Genomic DNA, 26895 nt, shown 5'->3' with positions numbered 1-26895 from the left:
AGTAACCCACGGGCTTCACTCGGAGGTTGTCAAAGTGATCCGTCATGTTGCACATTCCCGATTGTACGGAGGCCTCCCAGACAACGACGACAAAACGGAAATGGCGTGCTCTGTTTTTGGCCATCAGGGCGTCGTGATCCTCAATCCCGACAGCCCACGGGCAGTGCATAGCCCAGAGCACCAGAGCAGCAGAAGAGCACTCGAGGATGAATGGCGATTGTGTATTCAGAGTCAGAAAATGCAGCCATCAGGCCCAGACAGAAACGGGGCAATTCAAGTAAACGCAGTCAAAGAGAGTGATATTTGTGCTCCTTGGCTCGGAGTTACTCGGCAGAACACAGCAAGCACACACCGCCCAGGATCCACTTCTGCGGTCGCTCCTTGGTTTTGAGATTGAAGGTCCAGATGAAGGTCGGGCCGCGCTGCCGGGTGCGATACACGGGACACTCGTAAACTCCCTTGGTCTCCTTCTTGTCGACGGGAATGGCCTTGACATAGATCACTGGCATGGTTGGGGTGAGCTCCTTCATCAGCGACTCTTGGATGAGACTGGTGTTGATATCCCAGCGGGCGCCTTCCATGAACAAGCCGTGTATATAGGCTCCCTCGCGGGGTGCTCCGGAGAACTCCTCGCGGGCCTTCTTGGTCACATCCACGGTCAGGATCATGCGGTCAAGTGGCCATTCGGACTTGCGCGCGGTCGTCTGCATGATTGCCGTCAGGAACGACTGTGGGTTGAACAGCCCCGAGATCCAAATGACGGCGGGCAGCTGGAATTCGGCCACCCAATTCTCGAGCTCCTTGATTCGCAAGAGAAGATCGGCGTACCAGCTGGCCAGTCCTTGCAGCGACGGATATGCGAGCTTCTCCCACGACGCCGGCACTTGGTTGAGGAACATGGCGTTCATCAACGCTTCCATGTTCTCCGTGATCGTCAGGTCGCCTTTCAGACCAAGCGCAAGCTCCTTGAGCGATCGCCGGATTTCGGTCATGAGAATCATCATGCGGTCGCACTCCTGGATCGCCACGGAGATGTACGGCGTGCGCTCCTCAACGCGGGCAATCAGCTCGGCAACGTTGAATCCGTCGGGCAGGCGCTCCAAGATCTCATCCAACACGGCCTTGACCTTTTCTTCCTTGGATGTTGCTGTGCCGCCTGCAGTGTCGCGGGGCTGCATTTCCAGAATGGTCTTGAACAGGTTGTCGGCCAGCTTGGTAAGCACGCCAATTTCGGCGTTCGGGTGCAGACCGTACAGGTTGGGCGACTCGGGCGGCAGGTTTTCGTCAATGTACCGATGGTATTCTTTGTAGTCCGACGTGGGCGGGGCCAGGAAGCCCGGCGCCAGCTCAAAGTTGCCCTCGAGCATCTCTTCGTGGAGATACACATCCAAGTACGCCGTGCAGAGCCGCCGGTCCCAGTCGTCCGAAATATGGCCGCCGTACATGATCTCCCCAAAGATGTACCGGAGATCCGGCCACGGCACTTTGGGGAAGCTCTCCAGATAGTTGTAAAGCACATCGACCGAGATGGTGAGATCGCCCGTGCTGAAGGGATAGCCGCGGTTCCAGCCCTGGGTGCCGAACTTGCGTCGTTCGAGGACGACGGCGTGGAAGTAGCACAGTGCGAACAGGATCGACTTGAACTCGGCGTCCTTGCTACATCGCTCCAGGGTCTCCTGCGAAAAGTTGTCGAGGGCGCGGTGGATGTTGGCTTGCATGCCTGTGGGAGGCTCGTTGGTGATCTTGATGGAGGCCTGCAGGATCGAGATTGGGATGATGTGCATGGAGGGGTCGCCGGCGGGCTCGGCCGACAGGAACACACGGAAATCGGCATGCGACCCCATCGCCAGCAGTTCCAGTTTCTTCTCCAGGACCGGAAGCCATTTGGCAACCAGATGGATGTTCTCAAGCATGACCCAGCCACCCTCGCGGTAGGCCAGATCCAGCCGCTGCTCTGCAATGATTTCCTGGCCCTGTCCAAGAGAGACGTTGTGGAAGTTCTTGTTGTCCTCGGTGATTCCCAGGGTCCTTCCGAGGGCCTCGACTTCCTTGACAGGATCCACACCGGGCGACAGAATGAAGAAGATGGGCGTCCACGGCTTGGCTTCCTCGAACGACCTCGCGAGCGGGATGCGCGACGAGTCCGTGAACTTCACACCCATCTTGAGAGACACAAAGTTGCGCATGGCATAGGTCATGCGATCGGGACGCAGGCATCGCAAGATGCACATCTTGGCAAGTGGGTTCTTGTTCTTCCACTCCTGCGGCAGCTTTTCGTTCTCAGGAGACTCGTTCTCGCAGAACTTTTTCCACTGCTTCGAGGAGCCCTCGATATCGGAAGCAAGCGTTCGGAACTGCTCCATGTTCGAGAGCGCCTTGATCATGCCCCACGCCGCCGCCGGCAGCCATTCGAAGGGCGAGTTGATGCCGGCCACCCGTGGCGCTCGCAGCAAAAAGTCGAGCTCAGCCAGGTCAATATCCCCGCTGGCGTTGAGGATCTGGAAGCTCATCTGCGAGGTAAAGATGAGCTTGTCGCGCTCAAACAGGCCGCGGGTGGTGTAGATAAAGACCATGTGTGTGATCGAGTCAATGAGCGAGACCACACGCTCCTTGATGTCTTCGGACATCTCGGCCCGCTCGATTGCCGTCTTGAAGACGACCTTGTATGCATTGAGCGAGTACTGGTACATCGGGTGGATTTGCCACAGGTCGTTGAGCAAGAAGTACAGCAGCGACGACCGCGCAGCGACCGGCCGGTACAGCTCGCGGGTTTCATTGATCTTCTTCTCGGTCTTCTTGGCCTCCTCGACCTTTTGCTCGATATCGGTGGCTGTGCTCTTGGTAATCTCGAGGTTCTCGACCAGAGCAGTGTCGCCCAGGAAGTTGCCCTGTGCAGCAGACAGACGCGACAACAGCGCATCCTCGAGCTCGGTCAGCTTGATCTTGAACTCGTTTTGCTGCTTGGTCAGCTCGGCCTTGGTCCTCTCCAGATCCGGACGCTCAATGTTGACGACGTCGGCCAGCAGCTGGTCCTCCAGACCCTGCAGCGTCACCGTAAAGTTGATCAGCGTCGTCTGCGCCTGGATCTCGGGTGGGTAGTGCGGGTTAGCCCGGCGAGTCTGGATCAGCAGCTTGAACCTGGGATCGTACTCGACTTCCTTGTCGCCCATTTTGATGTACCGGCCTTTCTTGATCGTCTCACGACCGAGGAGCGGGTTGAGCACGGCGTCGATTGACTCGGCAATGTCTTCAATCAACACGGTGTCGCCGGACGACACTGCCTTCTCAATCATGTCCAGATAGCCGCGCGAGCCAAGCCGGACAACCTTGAGAGCGGCGCCCTCGCGGTTCTTGATCCAGGTGACGCCCTGAAGCTGTGGGTCGATGATCAACGGCCAGCGTTTGCAGCTGACGACCATGGTGGCATTTTCGAGCGAGACTCTGTCCGTCGGCAGACCCTCATTGTTCCATTTTGCGATTTCGGCGCTGGATGTGAGGAGTTCCATGGGATCCAGCCCCTCCGAGAGCGGGATCTTGAACTTGTTATCTTCGGACTTGAGGTACTTCATCCATAAGTCCTGGAGGAGTTCTTCACGGTACCGCTTGCTGAAGCATCCCACATACGAGACGAATGCGGCCGCAAGCAGCACGTCCCCTACCAGCATCTTCTCCTGCTCCTTGAAGCGGGCCACGGCTTCGCTCCAGCGGACCTTCTCGGAGGCCAGACCGTTGACAAGACGGTTTGCGAGCACGATGGTCTCCTGGGTTGATCTCGCCTCTTCCTCGCACTTGAGTTTGTCGGCCGTGGCCTTTTCGAACTTGGCCTTGAGGTCAGCCAGGTTGGCGTCGAGCTCGGCAATCTTGGACTGGATATCGCGCAGTCTTGCTTGAGAGACGCTTAGCTCGCTGTTGGCTTGCTCGAGCGCCTTGCGCTTGGGTTCGACGTCGCAATATACGTTGTAGTACCCTACGATGTTGATGACCCAGGAACACAGACCGGCAGCGGCGATCGATTTGCTCTTCATGAACTCCTCGTTGAAGTCGGGATCGTTGAGATACGGCTGCAGGGCCTCCAAGTTGGACCGGTCGATGTTCTCTTTATTGAAGGTGATGAGCTGGTCCAAGAAGGCATCGACCTTGGCCATCATATTCTTGCCAGCCTTCCAGCTGCGGTCTTTGGCGATTTTGCCCGGCGGACTCAGCAGGACCATGACGGCGGCAACCGTGTTCTTGACCTCCTCGGACGGCGAGCCGAAGGACTTGAGCTCTGTCAAGTTGGCTTTGTTGAGGGTGTTCAAGGCGGCGGCGGCGGCGGCAAGCGCCGGCTCGGCGGCCTTGAGGTCATTTTGACAAGCAATGGCCTTGATGGACACCTCTCGGGTGATGGCATCGACCTTGAGCTCCTCCTCGGCAGCAACGGCCTTCTCCTGATTGACCTTTTCGGTGTCGATGCCAACGCGCTCGATCAGTCGCATAGCCTCCTCGTTCTTGGCTTTCAGATCGACTTCCTGGAAAGCTAGCTTGGCCTTGAGGTCGTCGACTTGAGATGCCGTCGACTGCAGCTTTGTCAAACCGTTCTCGAGACGGTCCATGCTCTTGGTCAGCTCCTTGGACTTTTTCTCGAGCATTTCCTTGTACAGCGAGATCAGCGCCAGGAAAGACTTTGGAGTCGTGTAGTTGTATCGCTTCTCATTCACCAGGTACTTTTTCGAGACACCGTTGACGGACTGGTGCGCGTAAGACATAAACTTGGTGACGGATTCTCGCAGCTCTGTCGGGACCAGGTCGCACGTCGAGATGAAGCGAGAGGCGACAGACTCCAGGGCCTCCTCGGGCCACTCAGCAAACCAGTCGATGATGGTGCAATTGACGATTGCAGGGAACTTTCTGCATCTCGAGCGTAGAGTGTTGCCGACGGGCGAGAAGCAGAGAACCACCTTGAGGTTCTTTCGCACCAAGCGGATAAAGAGATCCCAGCATACTTCGCGCGTATCCATCAGCCCCTGCGCCTTGGCCTCGTTGCGCATCGAGCCAATGATCGTTTCGAGCTCGTCGTCCGGGAAAAGGCCCGGGATCACTCCAGAGGCGAGCATGTCGTTGATCAAGACAAGGAACTTTTCATCGGCAATCTGCGAGTCCGTCAGCAAGAACATGATCTGCTGCTTCTTCTGGCCTGTCTTGGTATACAGCATCGCCAGATCTGTTTTCAGATCCGTGACGGAGTAGCCCTTCTTGAGTGTGATCTGGAAGACTTCCATCTGCGAGATGAATGCAGCGATTCGTGCCAGCGACTGCTTGCCGCTGCCGCCAACACCGACCAGCAGGGCGTTGCCTCTCGGGCTCTCAAGCACGCGGTTGATGCGGCACACATGGCTCATGGCATCCTCGAACAGCACGAGGTTCATCGCAGCATTGACTTCGTCGTACTGGAGCTGCGCCTCGTCTAAGAGCCGCTTGAGCTGGGACCACTCCTGGAGTTGGCCGTATTTGGGCTCACCGATCCCCATGGCAAAGTGAGTAAAGATGAGGGGCTCGGCCTTGATCAGATTCTGGTCCATATCATCAAAGGACTTTTTGCTGATCTCCTCCGCGAACTTCTGGAGCTGGGTGCGGTCCTCGACGTCAACCATTTTGTCGCCGTATGTACGAAAGGCTTCATGGATCCACAGTCGAATGAGATCGACAGGCTCCTTCAGCGTCTCTTTGATGGAGAACAGAATGCCCTGGAAGATGTTGGAGAGATCACGCAGATTGAAAATGTAGTGGAACTTGACCGCAGTCGGCAGGAAAAAGCCCGAGACCTTCTTGTGGAGAGCCAGCGCGGCACCAACGAGCTTCTCCGCGAGCTTCTGGATGCTGTTTGGGAAGATCTTGACGTGTGCGGACAGAATCTGGTAGTAGATTGACTGCAGCGAATCCACTCCCGGAAAGTTCATTGCAAAAGTAGCAAAGTGTCGCGACAAGCGCCCGGTGATGGTGAACGAGCCAGCCGTGGGGTTCATGCACGCCACGTACTGGCAGTTGTGGATTTCTTTGAGGGTGAGCTTCTGTCGATCATACCAGTGCCGGTAGTCCAAGTACTGTCTCAGAAGAGTGTGTGGGCTTGCGGTTCCGTACTTGTCAACTTCGGGCATGTTCAAGTCGTCGAGGAAGTAGATCAGTTTTTTGGTGCCCGGTGGGCCGTAGTTGCGACCGGCCTTCTTCTCCAGCGGCTTTTCCAGGATGGACTGTAGCGACCACGCGGTGGTATAAAAGTTGAAGGGCACATTGACAATCATCCTATCTTCCCCGTACGAGTACAGCTTTTCCTGCATCAAGACAGTCTTGCCGCAGCCGGCATTACCAATCATCAACACAGGCTTGCCGTTGTCGGCGAGAACATCAAGCATGTACCGCAGCCGAATCGTCTCTTGGGTGTGCACGAGAACGGACTGTAAGGGCATTTCGGGATCGTGTTCGTAGGCGGGGACCTTTTCGCTCCAGGGCAGGAAACGTTTGGTTTCGGTGTCGATAAAGTAGTCAAACACGGTCCCGCTGAGCGGGAACTTGACGACCTTGAACTCAGAGACCCACCACTTGGAGAACTCGACGCGATAGTCCACGAGCTGGTCTTGGAAAACACAGCCACCAAATGCCCACACTGCAGCAAACACAAAGTAGATCTCAAACCATTCCTTGTCACAGCCCTTGGGAGTATTAACGGGCGTCAGCAGCCCCTCCAGGATGTTGCAGAGCGTAACGACCATGCAGAATTCCTCGACATTGGCCATCTTGAACTTGCCGGAGCGCAGGGCGTCGAGAGTGATGTTGACGTATCGATCGAACAAAACCGTCAGCGCAGATTTCTCTGCAGCATCTTCGCGCTTATCGAGCCACGACTGGACGTAGGGGTTCCATCCCAGATCGGTTGTGTTGAGATATAGAATACCTGCGGTAGAGGGCGTGTGTTATAAGGAACGACAGTGAGCGATCGGAGGCAAGGGTCCAGTGGCCAATCCGCGTACGGGGTGCGAATCAAGATCCACGGTGTGGATTGTAAAGTTGCGCTTGTAAGCCTGTGGACAATCGCTTCCACTCAATCCATTCTCTGGGGTCGCCAGCGCATGGAGACTCTGCATGTCCGATTCGAGCACGATTTGCGCACCCAAATCAACCGGTGGGCTCGAGAAAGCTGGCGGCACTCCAACCAAGGCGTACCTGCGCGCGACACCGTTGCGGGCGTAGCATATTTTAGATCTCCGATTTCAAACACAAGCCGCATGTGCGGCTTGAGCGGAATGCGCTCGTTGGACGCCAGGGTCAGCATCTTGTTGTCATCCATGACTGTGTTGAGCGACTCGATCCAGTTGGGGTCGATGTCGCCGTCCAGGATCACCCACTTGGGGTCGGTGCCTGGGACCGAGGCTTGGTCACGGAGGATGCACGAAAACAGACCGTCCTTCCATTCTCGTGTGGCCGGGTTGATGCAGCCAAAGAGATCGTCCGTGCTCACGGCCTTGGGATTCAAGTCGGCAAAGACACACTTGCGTCCCATGGCAATGTAGGTCTTTGCCAGCATCTTCCAGATTTGCGACTTGCCCGTGCCGCCGTTTCCGATGATGAAGACACAATGACGCACCACCATCAGCTCCTCCAACTGCACAACCTTGAGCACAAAGATCTCCTCGGCCTGGAGCCCGCTCTCGATGGTGACTTTGCGAATCTCCTCCTCGAGCTTCTCGTTTCGCTTTCGGAGCACCTCGACCTTGGGGAACAAGTCTCCGATCAGGCCATGGAAGACCTGCAAGTCGTCAGCCACAATCTTGGGCAAGTTGAAGTCGCGCAGCGCTCTCATGAGCACATGCTCCTCCGGGACGTTCGGGTCCGATCGCTTGAGCGAACCGGCAACGACAAGGACAGATTTGATCGCTCGCAGACCCCAGTCGTAGTGGTCCTGCTTGGAAAGCAGCTCCTTGTTGAGCTTGTACAGAGTGTTGAACTTGCGGGCCAGCGAGGATGCCTCGATAAAGCCTTCGGCCATAAGCATGATTTCCATGATGAGCTCCAGATTGGGAACACACATGGAGCACGGCCGAAAGAGGGCCTTGATGTTTTCGGGCAACTCGGTGCGGCCAGCATAGCCCGGGTTCATGGTGATGAAGTATCCCACCGTCATCACCAGGCCAATCTCCTCGCCCTGGAAGATGAAGCGCTTCTTTTTGGATCGCAGTGCGTCCTGGATGGACTTGACTTGGGTCGCGACGACGGACAGCACCTCGACCGAGATGCGATTGAACTCATCAAAGCAGCCCCACGCGCCGGCCTGGGCCAGTCCCTTGAAAATGTTGCCAATGGACTTGTAGTCCATCTGCTCGGAGCAGTTGAAGACGTAGACCATGATCGCCAGAGCCTTGCCCAGATCCTTGACGGTCTCTGTCTTGCCCGTTCCAGCCGGACCAGCGGGTGCTCCACCCATAATCAAATGCAGCGACTGGGTCAGCGTGATGTAGCAGCGATCCGTCAGCGGCGTCACAACAAGACGCGGGGTGTTGCCGAGGTACTCGTAGTTGTAGCGGAAGTGGGCATCGCAGATGTTGATGAAGCAGTCGTTTTGGTCAACGTCGTCCCAGCGAAGGCGGAGCTGACACTGCCAGCTGAAGCACTGGGCGTTCTCGGCCTTCTCGAGGATGAGCTTGGCCACCATGTCACGAGCGTGCACGTCGAGCGTACACACAGTCATGATCATCTGACGATCGCCCTTGGTGAGCTCGCCCTGAATCAACGAGATGAGGGCAGTCAACTGGTTGACTTGCTTTTTGTAGTAGTCCTTCACAGCATTCTCGTAGCCTTCCTCAAGGCGGCTGAAGGCTGCGTTGACCTCGGTTGTCCACCAGATCTGTGTGCCGGCGAGAGTGATTTGGGCAGGGTAGTCAAAGATCCACTGTTCTCTGGGCTTTTCTTCGTATCCGGTGACGGCATCGCCGAGCATCGATCGCAAAGTCTTTCGCATCGTATCGGTTAGGCGATTGAGCCACACTTCGACCGGGCCCGTGCACTCGCACTGAGTGATGAATGGCACGTATTCGTCTTCCTTCGAGTACATGCCGATGGCGGTCTTGCTGATTTCCCCCGGCTTGTTGCTGGATTTATCAAACTCGAGGCGGGCGATGCTGTCGTAGAGCTTGGGCAGATGAACGGCGACGGCCTCGGGCATGTTGCCCTTTGCAAGAATGTCCAGTAGATCCGTGGCCGACACGAAGTAGAAGCGCGGAAAAGCCAAACGCTTGGTCTCGAGATACTCTGCGAGCGACTTTTCACAAAGAGCAAGCCGGCTCTGGAGTCCCTCCAGGGTCTCGTAGAGTCCTTCTCTCGTGCACGCCTCGACGGCGTTTGGGGTCTTGGAGGCCTCCTTCATCAGGGCCTTGTAGTCCGAGTCGATGCCATCGAATCTCTTGGAGTCCTCCGGGAGCTGCGCTCGGATGTCTTCCGAGCCCATGAAGATGTTTTCGAGGTGGGACCAGGTCTGCTGGACCTCCAGCCACAGCGTCGTCACCGAGTCGACCGTGGAGAGGGTGTTTTGCCATTTGTTGATCTGGGTCTCAAAGTGGGCCACGTATTTGGATGTCATCATGTTCTGCAGCATAACTTGATTGTCTTCGAGAGTCTCGATCAGCTCCTCCGAACTCTTGAGCAGCGGGGTCTTGGTGGACTCGTGGATTTCGTATGTGAACTCGAGAACGCTCCAGGTTTTTGTGAGGTCGTTGAGGACCTTCTCCATCGCCAGCTCCTTTGTAGCGCGATCAACGATCACCTTGACGTCGTCTTCATACTTGTGGAGCTGTAAGCTCAGCAAGTCCTGGAACTTCATGTCCTTTGTCAGCACGAAGGTGACTCCTGTGGTCTTCATGAGCTGCTTCCAGTGGCGGTCGCGGATAGCGCTGCTGCGAAGCTCGCCCACTGCTCGCAGGGACGTGATCATATCCTTGACCATCTGATCTAGCCCCGAGTACACATCCCAGCCCTTGATTTCCTTATCCATGCGGCGCAGCTCCTTGGCGAGATCGCGACAGTGGTTTTCCATGGAGTCGGTGTCGATCTCTGTCCACAGTGTCGTGCGCCACTCGGAGAACATGTACGTGACCAGAGCCACGACGTCCCAGACGCTCTTGAGCATCCCAATGTCGCGCCGACAGTCGGTCAGCTGTCGATAGTTGGGCAGATTGAGCTCAAAGAGCTCGCACGATGTCTTGATGGCCGCTGCGTCGCTCTCCATCGCAGCCACCTCAATGTGGTTGAGATCGATCATTTCATAGGCCGTGTCTGGTCCAATCGAGAACTTGAAGGGTGCCTTGGCTCGGAACTCTTCTCGGAACTCATGGTTGCGGGCCTCGAATCGGTTGCACTTTTGTTGCAGCACATCAACTTCCTTGGCCTGGAGAGGAGCCACCTGGTCCTTGATCGACACCGACAATTTCTTGACCTCGGCCCACTCTTCCGGGAGATCGTTCAGCAGCTTGTGAATCTCGTCCGGCATCTCGACCCCGAACTGGCGCAGCAGGTTGATGGTTTTCCGGAGAGGCTCAAACACTTTGTCGATGTTATTTGTGCGGTGTTTGACCGCATGCAGCAGTCCCATGGCATTGACCAGTGCGTCATAGTCGCCCTCCTCAATCTTGCCCTGAAGACCCTTTTTGTTGAACTTGATGAACTTGTTGAGCTCGTTGAGGGTCGAGACGCAGTCGTCAGACAGATGCTTGGTCAGCGTGTAGCTCCATTTTTTGACAACCACGTTCAGGGACTGCTTCATCGGGCGGGCATCGACCTTGAACCAAGACTGGAATATGATCTCGGGGTCGATGGCCATGATGGTCTTGTGGATGCCTTCGAACTTGCGGATCTCAGCTTCGAATCGCTCGAGCTGGATGGGCTGATACTGGGCATCCTCGGCAGACTGCTGGATGGTGTTGCCTTCTTCGTCCTTTTCGGCCCCTGCAGCCAGGAAGTTCTTCATGTACTCTTGACGGTTTTCCTGTGGACAGAAATAGCGAGTGTTCGCACAGCATGAGCTCGCATCGCTGCTGCTCGCTGGCTCTGGACTGGTTCCTGGCTGCGGAGCAGCTGTATCCATCCGGTACGAACTGCTCCCCACCCATCAAGTGACCAATGCTCGATCACATTCACTGCGGATAGTGCCTACCGTCCATAGGTACGAGAACTGCTCGTAGCTGTCGCGATAGTTCTGGCAGTCTTCGGTGATGACTTGGACACGGTTGATAATATCCTCCCGTAGGGTCAGAAGATCATCATCGCGCCTCATTTCGCCAAGGTAAGTTCGGTTTTCGACACGGATTTGCTCCATGCGGCCGAGGTGAGCGGCTTCGTCATAACCATCGTCGCCGTCGTCTCCACCTGGGGTGTGCGGAGGCTCATCGCCCGATGCAGCTCCACCAGCGACGCTTTGCTCTCCATCAGCACGCGCGGTTGCGACGGACGACCGCTGCGGCATCACTGCTTCAATATCTTCCTCTGACGGCGGAGCGACGCGTGGCATCAGCGATGCAACGCTGTAGATATCTTCCAGAAGATCTTCGATGATCCACATCAGTGATTGCTCCGATCCTGAAAGGAGAGGCACGACCACCACATCCGGTGTGCGTGGCCACAGAGGATGAGCCGACGCAACAAAACGATGAAGCGAAGCGATGGATCAGGATGGCAAAACAGGGCGATAAATCAGGATGGCAAAGCAAACAAAGTCATCGCAGCAAGGAGCGGCGTGGGGGAAGGCTGTATGAGTGCGTGCGACATGCAAGAACGTACCCTCTTCCATGCCCGGCGTAAAGACCAGCATCTCGTTGTCGAGCTCCAGCTTCGACTCGAGCAGCGGTCCGAGTTCGGCTACTTTGAGCTTCTCAGCATCCATGTTGCTTGTGAGATACTCGAGATTGTTCTTGATGCTGATCCAGAAGCCCTCGCGCACCAAATCGTCAATGTACTCCAAATAGTCACGCCACATGTCGGTTGTTTCGTCCACCTCGAGAAGCGTCCTTGTTTGCAAGACCAGGTCGTGGATGGTCTGGCCGTCCTTGCGCACGCTTTCGTAAAACGTGGTGACCTTGGTATCACGTTCCTCGAGATTGAGCAGCTTCTTGCCGTCTTTGCGCTCGATAATCGGGTTCGCATACCACGCCTTCATGATCTTCTGGATCTGATTGACATTGTTCTTGGTGACTTGCAGGATGCTGTTGAGGCTGCCGACGGTTTCGGTGATCTGATTGATGTACTCATCGATGCCATCCGAGTTCCAGTTCAAGGTCGTGAGCGCGCGCTCGATTTGCAAATCAATCTCATCGATCTTATTTTGAATCAGAGGCTTCTCGACGCCAAGGACACCAGTGCGGATTCCATTGTACATGCTGGATACATGGTCGAGCGCAAAAATGTACTTTCGGAAGACTTCTGCTTTGGAGTAGACTCTAGCAGCCGTCTGCGGGGCCTTCACTGCCAAGGCCTCAAAGTATCTCACTTCGCGCAACAGGGCAACGACCTTGGGGTCAAAGTTGACTTGGAGCAGCCTGTCCTCGTTGCGAATGAGAAGAGGATTATTGAGGTTCTGCTCGCTTTCATCCACAATCTGGCCGGCCCATTGATTGAAGAGATTGCTTTCGAAGCTGTCGAGCGCCTCGTAGAGCTCAGTGTATTTGGCCTTGAGGATGTTGGCCTCCTCGGTGTTCATGATGCTGTGGTTGAGCTGATGACGGTGGGGTTGGCTCAGTCTATGCAGATCCTTGACATCCAAAGCACTGGGACCGATATTCTCGGGGACTTAGACACACATGAGCAGCACTTACGCTCTTGAGCTTATCCATAGCCTTGGAAATGCGATCTTTGAGTTCATGCGCCCACGCCACGCCGCCGGTGATAGGTGCCATGTTGTAATGAATTGGCGGGCAATCCTTGAAGGTCTGGAGGATAACGCTGACATCGTCGAGGTCCTGCGAGTACATCTGCAGAAGAAGAAAGTATTTCCCCTCAAAGTCGCGCTGGATATTGGGCCGAGACAAGAGACCAGAGAAAGACTCTAGAAGCCGGAAGCACGAATAGAGTCCGGCGCAATCATCGAAACCCTGGCACAAAATGGTTCTGTTGGCCGATTGAGTGATTTCGAAGGATTCGAGCGGGGAGTAGCCACAGCCGTGAGCCATGTCAATGTCAATGATCATACTCTCTGACCAACAATCCGGACTGTGCTGTGGCAAGTGACGGATGCGATGTCCAACAGAATAGCAGACTAAGCTACACACCCGATGCGCCTGTCAAGGTCAGTAATTTTGGTGTGGAAGATTCCGAGGTCAGTGTCGAATTGCTTGATGCTGAGGTCCAGCACATCGTACTTGATTCGGGCAAAGGCACTGAGTGCGACGGTGAATTCGTTGAATATCTCGATCACCTGTGAGCTGAGAATCTTGCCCTGTGCGGGATAACGATCCAGAGGGTAAGCGCAGTGTGTCAGGGGCGGCAAGGCTCAGCCACCGGACTCAACCATGGGCTCGACCACCGACTCAACCACTGGATCAACAATGGGCTCGACCACCGGCTCGACCACCGGCTCAGCCACAGACACAAGCACAGCTGTATCTGCGATCTTCTCTCTACCTTGGTGCCTCCGATCTCAATCTTCTCGAGGCGATTGAACTCGATGATGATGTCAAATAAATCTCGGAGTTGTCGCACGCGAGTCAGGAAGGCATCGAGCCGATCAAAAATGTGCTTCGAATCAAAGCCCCACGGGTTGTCGGTCTCTTCGGTCTCTGCCTTGGTTTCGTAGTAGCTGGCCTTGAAGGCATCGCATATTCTCAGCACAAGCTTGAGCCGTTCGGCAGCCTCTTCGGACTCACCCGTGAAGAGTTCCGTGGGCTGGATAAAGCTTCGCGCCTGCTCAATAATGTCGTTGCAGATCTCTCGCAGGACGACGGTGATTCGATTTGGCGTGTTGTAGTACTTGGAGAATGTCCAGATCAGAGAGAGAAGCTTCATCATCCCGGGGAAGACCTGCGCCAGCTCGGCAAAGTCTCCCGTGGAAGTGAGGCGCTCGACGCTCGGCTGCAGGGTTTTGAGGTACATTGTAATATCGCTCGCCTCGTCCAGGGCTGGACGGAGGTGCGGACGTGGATGTGGAATGCATAGCCATGTGTTATTTCGGCTGAGTGTCTGTGGCGGATTCCGAGTTTCCATTCAATCAAACACCCGCAACCAGGCGCGCCGGCTTACCAAAGACAACTTCCTCCATGATGGCCTTGAATGCAGGGTAGTACGTGCTCTTGTTGCTCTCCAGGGTCCTTCCAATTTTTTGAATCTTCTCGTCAGTCAGTTGCTGGTGGATCGACTTGAGATTAGCAGCCTTGGCGGCCCAAAAGTCGATTTCGACCATCGGACCCGGGTTGAGTCCCTCGTCGAGTGGGGCAGCCGAAGACGACTTGATAACCTCCTTGATTTGGTGCGTCCAGTCAATGACGGCGCTCTCAAGAGTGTGCAGTATCGATTTATCGACTTCGGCCCCTTGTTTGGCGCCGTGAGGGAGATGCAGCATGGTTTTCCCCTGATAATTTGTGAGTTGCATCCAGTCATGATTATTAGCCTGGCCAGTGGCTGATACCGCCTCGGTCGGTGATGGCAACCACATCACCAGATGCGACAGACGATATCACCATTCTCGTTGTTTATCGACATGCCGCTTCATCGCCTCTCACAGGTGCTGCTGCACCTACCTTAGTTTTGCCTGATATGACACACACGGCACCGTTGAGGGCATGAAAATGGCGGAGCACATCGCTGGCGACGACTTCTGGCCAGCTCTCGAGATTCTTTGGGTTTGTCAGCAGCGGGAGATACACTTCCTCGAGGATGGTGCTCAGAAAGTCGAGGGGGTTTGCGGGAATGTCGCCCATGACGAGCTCTGTGTCGAGTTTTTCGGTGACAGGGACATTGAGGCTCTTCTTGAGGAAGTAGATGGACTTTTTCTTGAGCATGGGCGGGAATACAATTGCAGGCAGCAAGTCCTCGCGCTGGGTGATATAGAAGAGCAGAGTATTGTGCTCTTGATCCAGAAACTGAACCACAGTTGTACTGATGGGTACGTCAATGTCAGCCGGCGCGTGGCCGCGTCAAAGTGGGTCTCAGCGTGGGCCATCAGAGCGGCTCCATGGCTCAACGAAAGAAAGAGAGCTGGCTTGTGGCGAGCCACGTCGCTGCCACGGGGTATGGGTCGCTGCTGGCCATGCGCGAAAATGCGACACACAAGCAGAGACGGCGATGAGGGTGATGGCAAGGTGAAGCACGCGCTCGACTTACATGTTTTCTTGGACCGAGATCATTTTCTTCCACTTGTCGTTCTTGATTTTCAGGGCATTGCATACCTTCTCTTCAAAGAAGGCCAGCCGAGGGTCGACGACGACGACTCCTGCATCATCCTCTCCGTCTTTATCTTTCTTTCCCTTGGGGGTGGTTGCCTTCTCGGCGGACTCGTCTTTCTTGTCAGACATGGAGACGGGAACACGCAAGGACTACGGCTTCGGGAGCCAGAGTCGTGTGTCAAGCAGCAATGGCGCAATGAGACGGGAAGTGTGTAAGGGCCTGCTCGAACAGCGTGTGCGATGGCCGAGCTCTGGATCGATGATGCGCGAGACAGGAAGAGCAGGGTCAAGCCGTGGCAGTATCGCGCGGGGGGAGGGTTAGTGTGATTCTGCAGTGAATGGAGGGCCCTTGGGATTGCACGATAGGGGAGAGGAGGGCGATGGGCTCGCCGACGCAGCCGGAGAGATTTGAGGGCGAGGGCGAGGGCGAGTGAATGCCTGGGCGAACGGGCAGCCTGATTGGCAGCATGACCTCATCGGCCCGGCAATCCCCCTGCTGGGCCACCAGCCGCCCGTGTCCCCAGGAGGACAAAGGCGCCGTGCGGCTTGATTCGGAACATGGACACTCAGGGGCGGGTGTCTGCGCCTGCGCCGGCACTGCCACTGCCCGAGTTCCCACGCCGCATCACGTGTCTGCCGCCGATCCAGGCTCGAACCGCATTCGCGCCAGCCAAAGAAGGCTGCTGGGCCTTGGTCTTCTCTTGCCAAATCCCCATCGACAGCCCATCGACAGAGCATCAACGACGTGCGAGCCGACCGCCATATCCATCAGCGAGGGTGCACAGAGCCACCACCACCACCCCGGACCAGTAACCCGAGCTCCAGAGCCACCTTCTTGTTCCCAGCGGCTTCCCAGCCTCCGCCCGAGTCTTCCCAGCGCATCCGCCCGGCATGGATCATCCCAAAGGCATCTTGAAGCGCAATGCTTCCTCGCGCCCGACTACATCGCACTCAAAGTAGGCTCGATCCGCTCGACGAGTCTGATGGGTCTGACGGGCCCGATGGACACCGTAGTGACCTTGAGAGATGTGACTCTTGTATTCGGGACTTGGGCTTTGGCCGAACCGACACTGCTTGAGCCTGCTCGGGCCCTCCCACATCCATCCCGTTGTGGACTCTGCCGCTCCGCCGGACGTTCTATTCGGCAGGTTGTTCTCGGATCGCCTTCTGCCGTATGTGCACTAACGCACTGCTGAAACTTCCCCTGCACGATGCCGTATCTGGTCAATGTCCTCCTGGCCATCGACAGGCTGACATGGGACGAAGACAACATCATGCTGACCGAGGCGCAACGCGGAAACACAATGAAGATCACCGAGCCCAAGACCCCATTCATTCACTACGACCACGAGCGGGATCTCATCCTGGGCAACACTGGTAGGGCTCCGAGTCAGCTTCTCCGAGCGTGCATCGATGTGGCGACTGGGAATCCCACGGCTGCCTTGATCCCGCGCAGCGTCTGTTCCATTCATGGTTGGCTTCTACTCCCCCCCCCCCGCCATGCTTTCGGTTTCGCCAGCCACCAGTGCTTTTGCTTCGTTGTGCTAAGAGAGTCGCTGCCATCCTAGGTGACATTCCTCCGATTGAACTGACAAACGCGATTCAGATGGCAAAGGAGTCAGGCGGATACAGCTCGAGATCCTCGATCACATCGTCGTCGTCGTCGTCGTCCGAGAGACGAATGTCAAGGGGCGAGTGGGACTCGTCTTCTGAAGACGAAGAGCATCTGCATATGACTGCTGAAGGTATGTGTGCGCTGTGCTCGCTTCGAGGCAACCCCTGTGTCTCTCGATATCGGGCGCCTTTGCTGCTGCTCAAATCGCCGCTGCCAACCTGAACCAAGTCGATAGCGCCGCCGCTGTGCCTGCCGACTGAAACATAGCCGGCGCATCCTTCTTGTCTCGTCCGAACAAGAATGGGGCATGAGCCTTCGTCCGGACCTGCACAGCCCCAGTCATTATGCTTAATTATTCCTGTACCCTGCTTTGCCTTGAGCAGAGCGAGAGCGACACCAACGGTTCGTCCGACTGAGAGCCCAGCACTACAACATGAAGGCTGCACTCACCCATCATCAAGACGAGGATGATGAGGAAGACGATGGCAACCAAGGTGCCCGCTCCGACAGCCAGAAAAGCGAAAAATACAACGACGGCAAGGATGCCCAGGAGGACGACAGTGATGAAGACGACGCTGACGAGGCCGATGACGGTAACGAAGACGCAGGCGAGACCAATCCTTCCAGATCAGGGCCAGCTGGCAAGGGCATCGTTCGTCAGAATCCGCCGATCCAACTGCATCAGCCCAACGCAGTTAAATTCCCCTTGAAGTCGGCGCTCAAGTCCAGTAGCCACAGTCTGCATTCCGAGACGAAGCACGCCGAGATCCGAATGTCAACAGGGTCGCTTGGCGACGACAAGATGGATCTCTCGTGATGATCTTGGCCCCCTATCCAGAGCGGTAGACATGCTGTTCCCGAAGCCATAGTCATCGCTTGTGGTCGTGACGTCCACGGCAGATGATGCACCGTCGTTATGTTCGTTTGCATCCCGAGTGTGTATTGGGACAGGCTCGCCTGGGTCATTGCATTGCGCCGCCATTCCCTGTAATAATATACAGTCAGGCCCGCAGCCCCAATCGCACCGTAGGCCGCGTGGTCTCGGCTTGTTGGGTGGCGATCAGTCGTTGTATGCACTCGTTTCGTATTATGTTCTAGCTGGGAGTGGTTTTGGTCTTGTCTCGCTGCAACACTCAGTCAGCTGGCATTTACCACTCCTGGATCCTTGCTGTGCCTCTGCTATTCAGTCGGCCTCGATAGAGGCCGACTCCTTTTCGAGACTTTCCTTGTAGATGGCAGCACTGCCTTTGTTTTTCTTGCCGCCCTTTCCTTGAGTGCGCTCCTCAAGCGGATCAAACCCTCTGCGCTCATTGCCGTAGACAGCCTGTGCAGACAGGGGTGTTAGTGCCATGGAGGTGGGTTCCGTGGTAGCCGAGCCAGGTGGATGGAGCTCGCTGGTGGCATACAGACTACGAGGGGCAGCCAACGTTGATGAGCAAAGCCATGCTGATTGTTCGCTGGTCATCGATTTCGGACCAAGTCCTACAGTCACCAACCCCGCGACTTACCCACTCCGGCGTCTTGGCCGCATAGTCCAGACTCGTGAACTCGCGCCCCGATTGCACCAGATCAAAGAATCGGTCATAGTCAATCCAGGTATGCCACTCGTTGTTGATCAGGAACTTGGTGTGGGCGATGAGCACCGAGATGGAGTGCTCGTGCTCGCATGCCAGTGCGTACTGGCCCTCGGGAAGGGTCTTGACCAGGTCCTCGGCAAACTTGAGAACCTCGACATAGTAGGGCACCTTTTTCATCGTGATTTTATCCTTGCTAGTAGAGTTGGGATTCTTGTCGCCGCAATACGTCACGCCCTTGATCTCAATGAACTCTGGCATGCCGCGTTTAACAAGCTGGGAGTACTGGTTGATGTCATTGGTGTTCATGTCCTGGATGATTGCCAAGCGGAAAATGTGTTGGCAGATGCCAGTAGTTAGCAGACAATAAGCCTTTGGCTCGGGGCTCTTGTGGGTCGCTTCACCGACAAATGATCCTCGTGCAGCGGTTGCCAGCAAGTAGCTGCCCTTGTCGTCGCTTCAGCGATTGGCCGAGCAAACAGCTCTGCAGAGGCTCGACCAGTAGACTGCCAGCAACCAGAACCATACCTTAACAAGGGTCAGGCGGAATACGGTTCTCTGCTTCTTTTCGCGCAGGTAGTCGATAGATGCCATATAGCGCTCCCAAAAGTCCGAAAAGAGCGGTCGGTCAATGCGCTTCAGAGACTCCTTGGTACTGGCGTCGATGCTCAGATACAACTGGGTCACAGGCTGGAGTTTCTTGATAGCCTCTGGGAATTGACCGTTCGTTACAAGAAACGAGGAGATGTGGCTTTGATGGAGCATGTCCAGGAGCTCATTGATGTGCTCGTACCAGATGGGCTCCCCGACCAAGGAGAGGGCTGGTGCCGAGATTTAGATTCAGAAATGGTTACAATCAGGGGGTGGCCGGGTCATCGGTTTGTGGTTTTGTCCATGCAACAGAGGGATGCAGAGAGCCGCTCTGGGAATTCCAAATGGCCCCCGATCCACAGGAATGTGGACTCGATTCTTTTGCCGGACTCACCACAGTGGCGAGGCTCCATAGCTTCCTGGAACCGTTCTGGGATGGCACCGGCGATGCCCTTCAACTGCTTGATTTTCTGGCGGTGACCCTCAAGGACCCCCTTGAAGATCAGCTCGGGCGGATCCACCTTCCACTTCCACTCTTTGCCAACGGGGTTGGACTGCTTTCTCCAGCAAAAGACGCTGCGCGAGGATTGCCATTCGATCAGATGCGGGTCATGGTACGCATTTCACATGCAGCCGCTTGTGTGCGCCGCATCGCAGCACCATAGAGCGTGCGCATTCATCGTGGCAAACATGGACCCACTCATGGTCATACCATTTGTTGGCGCACGCCAGCGAAGGGGTGGTTTCCATGCAGCGGTGCGATGCGATTCCGAAAAACGTGTGCTTGTAGCATCCACCCCGACCACGGACCATGGACATGGTCCATCTGCCAAGTAGAATTAGAGCAGTGGGAGCCTGATTAGTCGCGCAGGAGGTGTCCAGTGTCGGAGAGCATTCGACCAGTCGCAGGAATCCACCAGTAACCGTACTCCTGCCCCACTGCTCGATCACCTCGCTAAACATACCGGCACAGCTTGACCGCCGAGTGGGTACCGACGATCGTGTATCTCTCCTTTGTGAGGCGTTCGCGCAGACCTTTGGACACCATGTCCTTGGGCTCTGTATCAGAATGTGACTCGGCTTTGGCCTTCTTCAGTCTGGCGGCGACGGCGCCCAGGTCCTCGACATCAAGCATCTCATCTTCGGACTCGAGAAGGTCGTAGTCGTCGCTGGCTGTGTCGCTGTCGCTCAGCTCGTCTTCAAGCGAGGGGCCGAGACCATCGGTGGAAGCAGCGACAACAGTGCCGGTCTTGAGGGAGTGAGCGCACTGCTGACTCCAGACCTCAAAGAGCGGCTCAGCCTCGGTTTTGGTCTCTCGATACAAGCCCGTGTCCCCGCAGGCGAGTCCGACGATCCGCTTTGCACCGAGGCTGCTCATCCAGAGATCAACCTCCTTAGCACAGGTACAAAAGTGCTCCTGTCCGTAGACAGAGTCGCCGAGACCAAAGACGCCAAAGCTGATGTGTTCGAACTCGTTGCGTTCGACTCGATGGTCGTGGAACCACTCTCGCAGCAGGCCGTAGAACCACTTGCCATGCGATGGGATCGCTCCTTCGGTGTAAGTCGACAGCACGAACAGCAGAGTGACCGGCTGCTTGGTGGCCATCAGGGTGTCGGGATCAAAGTGGGCCATGTCCAGGAGCTGGGCCGAACTGTACTCAGCAGCCAGCTGGGCACACAGCTTCTGAGCCATGTTTCTAGCCGTTCCACTCTCGGTCACGTAGATGATCTTGATCGGGGGCCCGGCTTCCCTGGGGCCCGAAACGCTCACTTTGGTGCTCGAGGTTTGTGTGAAGGTCTTGGGCTTGCGCTTGCCATCTCGTCTGGGGGCAGGAGTTCCACACGAGGCCTCGGAACTCTGACGACAGCAGCCCTCTCCACAGCATCCATCTTGAGGCGACGGCTCTGCCTTGAGATCCCGAGCGGATGGGTCGGGCGTCTGCTTGGACCGCCAGAGCAGAACAAGCGGTACCGCAATCAGCGGTACCAGCAGCGCAAGTTTGATGAGTTGGCTCTGCGAGGACCCGGAGACGGGCAGGCTTGGGACAGGCATCTGAAAGGCCGCAAGGAAACGGAGGAGGCGGTGGGTCGCTGTCGATTGCGGTCGGTTCGGGGGAGGGCGAGCAGATCGAGCAGATCGAGCAGATCGAGCGGATTGAACAGATCGATTGGCCTCAGTCCAGAAACAGAAAGGCGGACCGCACGATCGCTGATTGGCCGGCTGGCTCCACGTGATTGACACGGACCATGGACATGTGTGGCGGGGACTGGATCCAGCGAGTCGGCGAGCCCAGGACCAAACGGATCTGTTTCGTAATGTTTTTTTTTGGGGGGAGGGGGCGGACGTGCCTGATTCATTGGGTGCGATGAGATGAGGTGGGCGTCTAATATCAGGCATCTGTGTTTCTATGCATCTCTTCTTCCCCATGGCTGAGCCGGCGAGCGAGATCCTCCTCAATCGGCACGACGATGCAGAGAACGAGAAAGGCAAAGGCAGGAAAGTAGAAAGAAAGTATATGGAGGGAGCAATTTCCATGTGGCACGTGGTGGAGATGGAGTCTAGTGACTGAGATCTAGTCATTTTGAATTTGGACAGAGAGCAGCGAGTATGCAAGAGAGGCGGACAGTGCAGCAAAGAGTGCCCGGTAGCAAAGAAGATTCTAGAGCAGACGCAAGACCGCGTAGTGGGTGGATTCGGCTACAAGCATGTCAGAGCGACGTCGGGTGCGGGTTGTGGAGAGCAGGAGGGCCAGGCGGATTCGTCTTTGGTCGTGTTCAGCTTTGTCGATGAGCGGCTTTCTCAGACCAGCAGCCACACGGCCTCTATTCCGAATCGAAACTGTCATCCACCGTGCCATCCACCGAGCCGTCTGCAGAGCCATCCACCGAGCCATCAACAGCCGCAGGAATAGTGGAGTTCATGATGACAATACCATCCTCAGGAAAGACAAACTCGTGGTTTTCGTTGCTGTCCGCGTCGGGCTGGTCAGCGTCGTCGCCTTCAATGGGCTCCTCGGGATAGTTCTCGGTCTTGATGAACACGTCATCCTCGGGCACTACGATTTCGATCGTCTGTTCATCCGCAAGCTGCGCATCGCCATCCTGCAGGACTGCATCCGCGTCAGCGGCAGACGTGTCTGCTGTTGGAGCGGCTAAAGCGGCGGTACCCGTTGCGTCGTCGTCTTGGGAAACATTCACGGCAGACTGTGAGGAAACAGAGTCGCTTGCGGGCTCCTGGAGCGATCCGGCAGCGACTTGGACACTGGCCCCCGTCGCAGGCACATCCGTAGGGCTGGCTGCAGCAGCTGTCTCGGCTGAGCTGATCTCATCAGCATCGTCGGGCTTGGGCTCATCGACTATCAGCTGGATATTATCCTCGGCGATATCAGCAACGGTTTGTTGCTGCTGCTGTTGCTGCTGTTGCTGCTGTTGCTGTTGGAGCGATCCGTCATCTTCAGTAGCAATGGGCTGCTCAGGTACAGCCACAGTAGTGGATTCAATCTTGGTCGTGGTGGCTTCTGAGGTTGCGACCGGAGCTTCGTTTTGTGTGGTTGTTGGAGCTGGTGCCTGGTTTGTGATCGACACAGGCTCAGGCGCTGCGGTAACCTCCGATTCAAGCTCGGCTGAAGTCGGAGCGGTGAGATCGGCTTGTCGAGACGCAACAGGTGCTTCCGGGTCCGCTGAGGTGGCCGACGCTGCTGTCTCGGCGGCGTGCGTCGGAATGGGCGCATAGGCAACAAACTCGGGCGGTGGATGAGAGCTGGCTTCTGGAGCAGTCGCGATAGTTTCGACAGAGTAAATGGCTTCAACAGACTCGGTGGGCTGAGAGACTTTGGTTGGATCGACCAATGTCGCCACAGAGCCTTCAGTGTCATCCGAAGGCTGCGCGAGGGTGTTGTTGGCAACCGCGGCGTGCAGCTCACCAATGACTATGTTTGCATAGATATCCTCGACCGCGAGTTCTTCATTTGTGAAAGCCGGCTCGCTTGGTGGCTGGGGCTCTGGAGCACTGGTTGGAATGGCTACGACGACAGGGGAGGGCTCCTCGTATTTGATGATGGACTCGGTGGCAGATTCAATACGATCAGACGCGGGCTGGTCTTGTTGGGTCTGCTGGGCGGAGCTGTGGACCGGCTCCGAGGGCTGGCTGACCGGGACCCGAGAGTCAGTAGGGGACAGAGCTTCATCGCCATTCATCAATCGTTCAAACTCAGCACGATCGGCGTCAGCACTACTGTGGGCAGAGCCAATCTGTATCGATAAGAGGGCGCTTTCGAATTGGCTGTACGCTTCAATAACTCTGGGAAGAACCTGACCGGTGAACGATTGCGAGAGGGAGCTTGCAGTGCTCCGAACCAGGTCCATGGCAGGCGTGATCTGCTGATTGCAGATCTCGTTGATTTGGGGGTGGGCGCGCTGTTGCTGGACCTCTGGTGAGCAGGCGACGTAGAGTGTCGTGTAGGCGAGGGCACCGGAGAGCCCCAGGACAAGCAGAGTGGTAAAGAACGACCCCTGTCGCTTCGCTTCCTTGGCGAGCTTGCTCTTGAGACGCTGAGGATTGCCGCGAGCAATGCCCGACAAAGATAAATTGGTTACAGAAAGCGTCGTGATCTGGACGGCTAGATGCAGCATTCGTGCGCACGGATGCCACAGGCGTTTTCGCTCGCACAGATGGCTTACCTCCGTATCAGCTTGGCTCAGACCGCCCTTAGTAGATGCGGATTCCAGAGAGCTCAGCGCTGGCTCGGCAGGAGTCCAGGGCTCGGGATTGAATAGGTCATTATCGCCATGGGAAACAAGAGGGCCAGCCTTAAGACAGGCCAGCTCAGCACGAACACGCTCAAGCTCCTCGACCAGCTCGTTATTCGCCAGAGACGACTGGGAGGTGGGCTCCTCGACGCGCTGCGGTACGGCAATCGGAGGAGGAGGAAGAGCAGATGCACTCGTGGCTTCTTTGGTAGCAACGGGGATATCGTTGAGGATCTCAAATGAATCACCAAGATTGGTGGCCTCGGCAGCAGAGACTTGCAGCTCTGGCGGAAGAATGGCTGCTCCGGCGTACCCCTCATCTTGGACATAAACATCGTCTTGGAGATAGGCTGGATCTTGAGCATAGGTGCCATCCTGAGCATAGGTGCCATCTTGGGCATAGGCGCCGTCTTGGGCATAGGCGCCATCATTCGGAGGGTAATATGCGGCCGGTGCCGTATAGATGTAGCTGCTTAGTTGAGGATCAAGGCCGGCGCGCACAACAGTGAGCTGATACTGCAGGTTGGCGACGTGCGCTTGGATGCTCGGCAGGTATGCGCCAGGACCATCCTCCGCACTCAGCTGCTCCTCAGGCGTGCGCTGGGTAGCATCAAGGACGGCGGCCCTGCCGACCTCAAGCTCAGCCTGGATCATGGCCAACTCGGCGCTGCGAGCAATGCGTTCCGCTTCCGTCTCTGGGAGGATAGGAATCGGTGTCTTCTGTGCATCGGCGAGGGCGATCTCGGCAACAGAAATCTCCTCCTGAAGGGACTGAACTGCGGTCGGCAAATCCTGGATCTCGACCCCGAGCTGTTCGCTGCTGTCGCGAAGCTCAGCGGCCTGGTTGAGCTTCAGCTGAAGCTGGGACTGCGACTCAACGACAGAGGCGCGCGCGGCGGCAACATCAGCCTTGAGGCGGGCATTTTCGCTCCTGAGCCGCACGAGTTCGTCGAGGTCGAGTTTGGTCAACGGTCCGAGCTGGGTTTCCTTGGTGACTTCGATTTTCTCTTCCCAGTCCTCGATGACCTGAACCTCCGTTGCGGGTTCAGCCTCGTTCAGGAGGCCCTCGAGTTCCTTGTCAACAATCCAGCCATTTTCTTCTTCTTGTTCCGGCGAAGCAGCCTCAGAGGTGGCAGGCAGAGCTGCGCCATCCGTGGAAACGATGGTGCGACGGACCAATCGTCGCTTGGAGATGCGCTCGGTCCTGGTAGTAGGGACGGCGTAGTCAGGCTCGTCCATGCGGGCATAGAGATCCGTTAGACTGGACTTGCATTGGGAGAGGCGACTCCTGACGACGGCATAGTCGCTGGAGGCCGAGCGCGAGTCTCGGAGCTCGGATTTGAGCTCGTTGATGCGCTCCTTGAGCACTTCCTGCTCCTCGGCGACCTGCTTGGCGATGTCTAGGTCATGTCGCAGATTGGCAATCACTCGCTGATCGGCTTGGCAGTCTTCGCGAACGGTCTCAAGTTCAGTTGCCAGCGCAGCGCGTTCGCCCTTGAGCTGCTCGACTTCTTGATAGAGGTGCGACAGGTCTATATCAGCTTGGCTGGCGCGCGCTTCTGCCAAAGCGAGGCGCTGCTGCATGTCTTCGTGCTCGGCGACAGCATCGTCGCTGAGGGCCGGAGCCGCCTGAGCCTCGGCAAGCTGGAGCGTGCGCTCAGCAAGGGACATCTGCAGTTGGCCGAGCGGTGTCTCGGGCAGGCCAAACTTGGGATCCCAGGTAATCTCGGCCTCGACGACCACCTTGCCAGACCAATCCACAGCTTCGGGGATCAAGCTCAGGCTCAGCAGGTCGGGCCAGCCCTTTCTGAGCTTCTTGGCATTGAAGATATAGCCGCCGGTAAAGGTCTTTGTGCAGAGCAGGGCGCCGCCTTGACCGCGCAGAACCTTGAGAGTAAAGGAGCTGATGGGTCTGCACCACCCATCGCCCAGGGACTGCTCGCGCTGGGAGAGCACCGGGGCGATGTACGCGGCGATGTGGGTGCCGGCCGAGCCGGGCTCGCCAAACTTGAACCAGTGGATCTTCCACAGACACTCGTCCGTGCCAAACGGAGCAGACTCGAGCTCGGCATCGGCCTGATCGTCATAGCCGTCGATCGTCCAGGTGTATGCAAAGCTCGACCAAGGAACGACAACCTCGCCCGTGACCTCGGCTTCGATGTTGATGGTGCCCTCGAGGTTGATGGCTTCCGAGAGACGGGGGATCTCAAGGAGGCTCGGGAACCCCCATCCGGGGACAGAGGCATTGAAGCCGGTAAAGCTCTCGAGAGAGGTGCTCGAGACGACAAAGTCGTCCCAGATGCCCGGGGCGTCGGATGAGGCGGAGCGGACGCGGATGGTAAAGTACTTGACAGGGCGGCTCCAGTTCTCGGCATCGGCCAGCTCCTGGTCGTTGGGCAGCGGCCGAATGAAGGCACTGACAAAGCTTCCGTGACCAGCGGCGACGCCGTTTGGATAGATCACGATTTGCCACCGCCAATCGACTGGGCCAAAGGGAGGAGAGACGATCTTCTCCATAGAAGGGTCAAAGTCGACGATGGCCCAGTTGAATGATGCGATGAGCTTGGTGGTCACCGGGGTGGTGTAGAGCTGGCCAAGGGCGCTGGGGAAGTTGGAGCTCTGAAAGGGGCTGAAGCCATTGACGGAGGTGACTGTGGCGGTGATGAGGGCCGGAAGGGTGTTGGCCTCCGGCTGCGGCGAGCCATCATAGAAGGAGACGGTGGGCGAATAGCCGGTTGGATTTTGGGTGGAGATGGAGCCGGGAGGGTACGGCTTGCGGTCCTGATGGGGCTGTGGCCGAGGCAGACCCGACAGGGCCGCTCCAGGAGGCGGAGCACGATAGGGGAGCGGCGAGGGCTGGAATGGCGAGGACATTGCAGCCGGAGAGCAGCTTCAAGTCAAGGTGCGACGAGACTATGGCAGATGAACCAAGGGAAGTAGTAGAGGTAGTCAGTGGCAGCGGATCGGACGGGCG

At 56.7% G+C, this 26895-nt stretch overlaps 4 protein-coding genes across 4 annotated transcripts; 1 reads left to right on the top strand and 3 right to left on the bottom strand.

Moving 5' to 3' along the window:
• Positions 1–124: 124 nt before the first annotated feature.
• BJ171DRAFT_609353 (dynein heavy chain and region D6 of dynein motor-domain-containing protein) lies at positions 125–15476 on the bottom strand (the record flags this gene model as incomplete). The annotated part of the gene is made up of 11 exons (XM_053115256.1): positions 125–6928; positions 7198–11008; positions 11177–11388; positions 11455–11598; positions 11800–12730; positions 12831–13122; positions 13284–13450; positions 13636–14129; positions 14251–14578; positions 14748–15105; positions 15331–15476. Coding segments are annotated over 11 exons (13488 nt in total), but the record flags the coding sequence as incomplete, so codon positions are not given.
• Positions 15477–16102: 626 nt separating this feature from the next.
• BJ171DRAFT_10104 (uncharacterized protein) lies at positions 16103–18007 on the top strand. The gene is made up of 4 exons (XM_053105389.1): positions 16103–16348; positions 16642–16769; positions 16961–17137; positions 17391–18007. Exons 1-4 carry the CDS (start codon positions 16284–16286, stop codon positions 17822–17824), a joined length of 804 nt encoding a protein of 267 aa, XP_052971958.1. The 5' UTR covers positions 16103–16283; the 3' UTR covers positions 17825–18007.
• Positions 18008–18190: 183 nt separating this feature from the next.
• On the bottom strand, positions 18191–21225 carry BJ171DRAFT_576683 (tRNA wybutosine-synthesizing protein 1; the record flags this gene model as incomplete). Its single annotated transcript, XM_053113768.1, has 6 exons — positions 18191–18331; positions 18516–18893; positions 19110–19402; positions 19567–19748; positions 19885–19998; positions 20138–21225. The coding sequence occupies 6 exons, from the start codon at positions 21223–21225 to the stop codon at positions 18191–18193; spliced, it is 2196 nt and encodes a 731-aa protein (XP_052971957.1).
• A 649-nt stretch (positions 21226–21874) lies between these two features.
• Positions 21875–26877, bottom strand: BJ171DRAFT_10128 (uncharacterized protein). The gene is made up of 2 exons (XM_053105390.1): positions 23853–26877; positions 21875–23723 (listed from the first exon to the last, which is right to left on the bottom strand). Exons 1-2 carry the CDS (start codon positions 26793–26795, stop codon positions 21996–21998), a joined length of 4671 nt encoding a protein of 1556 aa, XP_052971956.1. The 5' UTR covers positions 26796–26877; the 3' UTR covers positions 21875–21995.
• Positions 26878–26895: the final 18 nt, after the last annotated feature.

Source organism: Polychytrium aggregatum (assembly GCF_025602895.1).
Source record: "Polychytrium aggregatum strain JEL109 chromosome Unknown BJ171scaffold_1, whole genome shotgun sequence".
In the NCBI taxonomy this organism is placed as follows: domain Eukaryota; kingdom Fungi; phylum Chytridiomycota; class Chytridiomycetes; order Polychytriales; genus Polychytrium; species Polychytrium aggregatum.
The sequence above is the reverse complement of the archived record's forward strand: the minus strand, read 5'-3'. Positions and strand labels throughout refer to the sequence as shown.

What these genes read in the sequence shown, in the direction of transcription:
- BJ171DRAFT_10104 (XM_053105389.1), top strand. Translation starts at nt 16,284, where the DNA reads ATGGATCATCCCAAAGGCATCTTGAAGCGCAATGCTTCCTCGCGCCCG. An exon ending in TCTCATCCTGGGCAACACTG is followed by an intron (nt 16,770 to 16,960) that starts GTAGGGCTCCGA and finishes CTGCCATCCTAG; the next exon opens with GTGACATTCCTCCGATTGAA. An exon ending in TCTGCATATGACTGCTGAAG is followed by an intron (nt 17,138 to 17,390) that starts GTATGTGTGCGC and finishes TGCCTTGAGCAG; the next exon opens with AGCGAGAGCGACACCAACGG.
- BJ171DRAFT_10128 (XM_053105390.1), bottom strand. Translation starts at nt 26,795, where the DNA reads ATGTCCTCGCCATTCCAGCCCTCGCCGCTCCCCTATCGTGCTCCGCCT. An exon ending in TGAGCCAAGCTGATACGGAG is followed by an intron (nt 23,724 to 23,852) that starts GTAAGCCATCTG and finishes GGCAATCCTCAG; the next exon opens with CGTCTCAAGAGCAAGCTCGC.